Genomic DNA, 7,039 nt, shown 5'->3' with positions numbered 1-7,039 from the left:
GGGGGGGGGGGTCTCTTCTTATCTACTTAAAGCCAGCGCTCCTCAGAACCCGGACCGGTACCAGCAGGAGGACTCTGATCAGATGTTTGTGTGCCTTCGGTCCGAACCGAACCGAACCCGAACATGCCCAGAGGCTTTCTAGTGAAACGGAACAAGAGGAGCAGCCCGGCTTGGTACCGGGTCCGCTCCGACGATGATGAAGAACCGGATCAGAATCCAGCATGCGCTCCGACCCCCCCTTGCGGAGCCACGGCTCCGGAACCGGACGAGAAGCCGGTGCGGTTCGGGAACCCGGAGGCGGTGTACCAGGCTCTCTACAGTCCGACCCGGCCAGTGAGCCGGGACCAGAACCGGGACCTGGTCTCTCCGGTGTCAGCGGAGTCCTTCCCGCTCCCCGCTCCGGACCACCTGTTCGCCCCGGGGAACCTGAAACTCAGCTCCAGAACCACAGGAACCCCCGGGTCCAAACGGCCGTCCGGAGATCCGGAGCGCAGAGCCAGAACCACCTCCAAGAGGACCAAAACCAGCAGGAAGCTGCACTTTGAGGATGACGTCACCACGTCTCCGGTTCTGGGGCTGAAGATCAAAGCGGCTCCGGCTGATGGAGGACCGGAACCGGACCGAAGTCCCCGGGGCGGGTTCGTGTGCCAGCTGTGCAGGGAGTCCTACGCGGACCCGTTCTCTCTGGCCCAGCACAGGTGCTCCAGGATAGTCCGGGTCCAGTACCGGTGTCCCGACTGTGACAAAGTCTTCAGCTGCCCCGCGAACCTGGCCTCCCACCGGCGCTGGCACCGACCCAGACCTCAGAACCAGAACCGAGACCAGGGCTCCGGGTCCGGTAAGACCGGTCCGGAGGAACCTCAGGACTGCAGGGCCCGGGACTCATCCAGTCCCGGTCCGTCCGAGTCCGGATCAGAGGACGGGCTGTCGGACTGCCGTCAGCGCGGGAAACGGCACCTGAGGAGGCGCGTGACGTCACAGCACAGATCCCCGAGGGGTGCGCAGGACGAGCACGCGCCTGTCAACCTGGGTGCGACCACGTGCCACCTGTGTCCAGTGTGCGGGGAAAGCTTCACGTGCACAGGAAGTCAGGAGCGTCACTTCCGGCTGCTGCACGCCTCACCGGCGTTTCCGTGCAAACAGAGCCCCGCCCACTTTTACAACTCCCGGCTCTGATCCGGCTCTGACCCGGGTCCAAGACCTGTCAGTCTGGTCCTGGTTCTGCTCGGAGTTCTGGTGGTACCATCTGAAGGAAACCCAGGCTCAGAACCCTTCATCTGTTTAGACCTTTGACCTTTGACCTTTGAGATAAAGTAGATTTGTCCTGAAGCTGTTAGACCTCAGAGAGGAGCGGTCCGAGTCCAGGAACCTGAACAGAACTTCTCTGTGGGTTCTGTGGGTTCTGTGGGTTCTGTGGGGGACGTCTCCTGCCTTCAGATAAGAACGTTCTGCTGTAAACCTGCCTTCAGCTCGTTTGTTTGTTTGTTTGTTTGTGTAAATGTTGCCGTCATCAGTTCTTGTTCTTTTGATCAACGACTGAATCAGAATAAAAACCAAAAACAATCATGTTTTTATTTATTTATTTGTTGTTGTTTACTTTGTTTACCAGCTCTGGATGTTTCTGCTGCAGTTTGGTCCAGAAAAGAAGAATTCTGATGATTTTAACAGAACAGAACCTCTCAGAACAAATGGGTCAGAACCTCCCCGACGTTCAGTTTCATCAACATGTTTGTGTTCTTCATCAGACCGACCCAATTTCCAGGAACCAGTTATTAACATCAGAAAATGTCTGACAGGAAGTTCATGAAATGTAAATATTAGGAGCTTTTAACTGAAATCATAAAAATCTTTCAAACTGAGTTTGATTCTGACAAAAATCTGTAAATAAAAGCCAGAAATTCTGTCTGAAGTCCAGGAGGAACATTAAAAGCAGCTCCGTTTCAGGTCTTTTATTCTGAAAGTTCATTTCCTGTTGAGTTTAATGCGATAACCTGTTTTTGGTTAAAGTTGTAAATCTGTTCTTACCTGACAGCCTTTAAGGGTTTATAGATGTTTGATTAACTTTAAGCCATCTGAGAGCTGATTGGTTAACAGATCCATGTGGATGGATCTGATTGGTCGGTTTACCTCACCTGCTCTCGTTATTGAATATTGCAGTTTGGTTTTCTGATCAGTGACTGGTTTCAGCGCCGAGGCCAGATCCACGTTCCTCAGGAAGTTTGGTTTTAATCTTAAACTAAAGTTTCTGCTTTAATAAGCTGACAGGTGGAAAGTCGACATCTTTACAAGTTAAAACGGTCAGCTTTGGTTCCAGTCATGATGATTAAGGTTCTGCTTCCTGCCGACTGGACCTGGTCAGGGTTCTGTGTCTGTGCACACACACACACACACACACACACACTTCCTTAACGAACCACATAACGACACACATCAGCATCGAGTTCTCAGAAACCTTCAGCAGGAATCATTAGAGAGAGAGAGAGGGACGTCTCCCTGAGGTTCTGCTGATCTGGTCCCTGAGGTTCTGCTGATCCGGTCCCTGCAGGTCGGAGGGAGGAGCTGCAGATAATGTGGCGCTGGTTAATTGGACCTCAGGGAGGTTCTCCAGGTCCACATCAGCATTCTGCTGCTGCAGCTCCGGGACTCTTTCAGGTGTTGTTGTTTTTCTGGTCTGGTTGTGCTGAAACTACACATGGAAGCAGGTGGGTTTAATGTCTTCATCAGAACCAGCAGGACCCTCAGCAGAGTTCATGTCTCTGATGAAAGCTTCGGACACCTATCTGAACCAATCGGAGTTCCGGGCTCTTTGTGCCACAGTGGCTGACCCTGGAGATCCTGTGGTGGTGATTAGTTCGACTGCAGCTGTTTCTTGTAGACAAATGGTCAAATTCAGTCCTTTCCCAGCTGGCTGCGAGAGCTTCCTGACTGACAGATCACAACCACTGTTTGTGTTGGTGCTGTGGGGTCCAAACGAGTCCACTTGGATTGTTTTGGATGATTGAGACAGAGATGGGGGGTTCTTACTGTGGGACGCTGCAGGAGGTTAACACCTGAAAGGAGAAGCAGGCGGCTGGTTTGAGCTGCATTAGACTCGTTGTTCCACCACACACCTGTCACAGATCCCCCACCTGCAGGAAGAAGTGGACTCACTGATCTATTTGTACACAAACAGTTTGGTTCCTGTCCTCATTAATGGTCCAGTCCAGAAATATGAAACGTTCTCCTCCTCCGCCACATCGAGGCGGTCGTTGTTAACCGGGCCTCCACCGACCCGGTAAGGTGTTGAACCCGGATGTAAAGGTGTTTGGAGATGGCCTTCCTGACCCGGCCCATTCACCCGGGCCTGGTACCGGCGCCAGGGAAACCGTGACTCTCAGCTACTACCACACCATGGATTAGAATAGTTTTACTGTTTTGTGTTGTTTAAGGTCAGTTAGCTGTGGCAGCCATCTTGAATAGACACGTTTCTGACAGTTCAGGAGATATTTTACTAACAGACAGAAATTCATGGGTTTTCTTTTTCAAAAACCTTTCAGGTGGAAAATTTCCTGATGAAGATGATGAAGATGTGTCTTTAATCAGCAGGTGGTCGTCATGGAGACGGTAACCTGCAAGTAATCAGAGCAAAACAAACAAACAAACAACTACTGGGGCATGGGCCCCCAGGGGCCCCACACTGATTTATACGGCTCATTATCTCACACAGGCGTACACACACACACACACACACACACACACACACACACAGACACTCTAAGGTTTAGTTTTCTCTGCATCAAGAAGATCTTAGAAAAGATGAAGTTTAATCTTCTAGTTTTCTTCTTGTCTTACATTCAATAAAACAACTTGTGTGACTCAAACCCAACCTGCTGCTGTTGGAGTCAGACAGGTGAGTGTTGAGCCCTAATCAACAGGTGACAACGGGACAAACTTACCTGCAAGCTGTAAAACATGTCCTACAGCAGACATTTAATCTGACCCTGATGTGATTCGAACACACAACCTTCTGATCTGGAGTCAGACGCGCTGCCGTTGAGCCACAGAGTCTTGGATGGAGGAGATGAACCTCACAGCTCAACATGATGACCTGAGGCTCTGAAAGCTTCTCTGACTGTAATGCAGAGGAAACGATGACCAGTTTCTCCTGATGGCTCTCCTGAGTCTCTGAAGGAGTGAGTGTGAACGGAGACCCCAAAACAAAATAAGATCAAACACCNTCCTTTAAAACTTAATGTCTGTATTTCCCCAAAACTCAAATAAACTTAGATCTAAATCTGTGTGGCAGTTTCTGTCGTTCATCCATTCTGACCAACTGGAGCTTCAACAACAGGTGAGTGCCACACACACACACACGGACACACACACACAAACACACTCACACGGACACACACAGAGACACACTCACACAGACACACACACAGAGACACACACACAGAGACACACTCACACAGACACACTCACACAGACACACGCAGATGCACACACACTCACCTGTACTGTTTTTAATTCTAAAAATCATATATTTTAAAGTTGTGAAAGTGTAAAGGACTGAAATTATGGGATGTGTGGATAAAAAGATGTCTGAGTTCTTTTTGCCCACAAATAAAGTTAAATGATTTCTGATCATTCAGGTGAATTTGGTTTAAAGTTAAATGATTTTTAAAGATGTTTAAAGTTGCAGCTGCAGAGTCTGGTTTGACCAGCAGGGGGCAGCAAAAGACCAGAAACAGGAAAACAGAAACGGAACAGAAGAAGACCAGTAACGAAAATAAAAATAGATTTTATTAAAAATGAAAGAACATCAGGGACAAGATTCTATATTCTGTTGAAGGTTTTTATTTTTATTTATTTAGCTGTAAATGAAACAAATCAGTGAAAAAAAGATTGAATCATTTATCAGAAAAACTTTATTTATCTCAGAAAAAAAAAAATTAAAACCACTTTAAATCTAAATGGAATCATCTGAACTTAATGTTTATTTCATTCAATTTTTATTTATAAAATAAAAAATAAAGCCTGAAATTTAAAGTCATATATTTACTGAAAAAGAGATTAAATTTCTGTCTGAGTGTAAAAACAAAGATGTTGTTATTAACTATAACAATAAAACAACAACAACAACAACAACAACAACAACAATAATAATAATAATAATAATAATAATAATAATAATAATAATAATAATAATAATAATAATAACAGTTTGTTGTGTTTCAGGGTTAGAATAAAAAGATTCATCTGAGAATCAGATAAAAACTCAACTCGTCCTTTATTTCTTCTTCATGTCAAAAAATAATTTATTTAAACAATTAATTTATAAACAAACATTATTTAATAAAAACATTATTTTATAAAAAAAAAATATTATTACAGAAAAACATTAATTCTGACATTCAAGCAGAAAAACCTGAAATTATTTAATCTGAACAGTTTTTTTGCTTTAAATTAGAAAATAAATCTGAATCATCTTAAAACCAACCAGCAGCTCATCTGAATGAATGAATGAATGAATGAATGAATGAATGAATGAATCAGCTTGTCAGTTTGTTTGGAACAAAAACAAACAATTATTTTAAAACTGATGAAAATGTAAATTTTACAAAGCTAAAGTCAAAGTTTGATAAATGAAATTAATTTTGTAAAATAAAGATTAAAATTATTTTTTTCTAAACGAGAATTAAATGTAATAATGCATAATAAATAATAATAATATGATTTTAAATGTTATTTTAAAACGGGTTGGTTCAAAATTCAAAACTGATGAAACAAAACGATTCAAAAACCTCTGATGAGAACGACTCCTGGTCCTGGTCCTGGTGCTGGTCCTGGTCCTGGTCCTGGTGCTGGTCCTGGTGCTGGTCCTGTTCCTGGTCCTGGTGCTGGTCCTGGTCCTGGTGCTGGTCCTGGTCCTGGTGCTGGTCCTGGTCCTGGTCCTGGTCCTGGTCCTATCCCTGGCCCCAGCCCCGGCCCCGGCCCCAGTCCTCAGCAGGAGGTGCTCATGAAGCAGAGCTGCGGGGTCAAAGGTCAGCGTTGGGTTTAATTAGGCACACTGATCCTGTTAAAGATCCGAATGGACCCAAACAGAACCGCTTTAATCGGATCTGATGGATTAAAGAACAAGAAAACCAAAACTAAATGTCTGAGTTTTGTTTTATTTGTGTAAAAATATTCTGTTTGTTTTTTAAGGAAAATGATTCCGAACAGAACCGACTCGGTTCTGACTGCTTCTACAAAAATATATTTATAAATATGAAATAAATTTACTGTTTATAAGAAGATTATTTTAGGTTCAGATAAACCTTTATTTTCATCCAAATTAAACATAAAATAATTAAATGTTTTAATAATTATTCTTATAAATTGAAAAAAATGTTTTAGATTATTTTAATTTAGAATTTTAAGTGTTTGAGATTAAAAAAAAAACAGATGTTAAAATTCAAATAATTTTTGAGATTTAAAGTTTTTATATTGTTTAGAATAAATGAAACTTTGGTCCGTCACCCCCTGTCCGGGTTGCGGGTCAGGCCTGGTTCTGTTCCCCAGCAGGATTCAACCAAACCAGATTTAATTAGTTTCACAGTTTTAGCCTCATGAATGTTTGGTGGAGTTTAGTTTTTTCCGGTTTTTATTTTTATATTTTATTTATTATTTATTATTTATTATTAAAACCTAAATGATGTTTTTTCCTCCAGAAAAAGATCTCAGCTTTTCAAGTCCTCGTAATCCAGTCCAGTCCTGTCTGGTGCGGTCCGATTCAGTCGGGTCGAGTCTTGTCTGGTCCGGTTGCATAGGAAGCATTTCCGTGGCGACAAACACCAACTCTCCTCTCTTCATAGGGTCAAAGGTCAAAGCTGAGCTTCTTTGTTGCTTTAGCAGGAAAAAAAGAAAGTGACGGGTCGTTTGTTTGTTTGTTTGTTTGTTTTCAGATTAATTTAACTGAAATTAGACAAAAAACCTTTTCATGCATGAATCATGATAGAGTGACAGAGAGTGACAGAGAGTGACAGAGAGTGACAGAGGGTGACAGAGAGTGACAGAG

The 7,039-nt window shown here is 43.7% G+C and overlaps 1 protein-coding gene across 1 annotated transcript; it reads left to right on the top strand.

The window, feature by feature from the left end:
• The first annotated feature begins 106 nt into the window (after positions 1-106).
• LOC108228610 (insulinoma-associated protein 1a-like) lies at positions 107-1,566 on the top strand. Its single transcript, XM_017404195.3, has one exon. It carries the CDS (start codon positions 124-126, stop codon positions 1,174-1,176), a length of 1,053 nt encoding a protein of 350 aa, XP_017259684.1. The 5' UTR covers positions 107-123; the 3' UTR covers positions 1,177-1,566.
• Positions 1,567-7,039: the final 5,473 nt, after the last annotated feature.

The sequence above is a fragment of the Kryptolebias marmoratus genome, linkage group LG19 (genome assembly GCF_001649575.2).
Source record: "Kryptolebias marmoratus isolate JLee-2015 linkage group LG19, ASM164957v2, whole genome shotgun sequence".
Lineage (NCBI taxonomy): Eukaryota > Metazoa > Chordata > Actinopteri > Cyprinodontiformes > Rivulidae > Kryptolebias > Kryptolebias marmoratus.
This window is presented reverse-complemented; position numbering and strand designations above follow the sequence as displayed.

Excerpts from the sequence above, each read along its gene's own strand:
- LOC108228610 (XM_017404195.3), top strand. The coding sequence starts at position 124 with ATGCCCAGAGGCTTTCTAGTGAAACGGAACAAGAGGAGCAGCCCGGCT.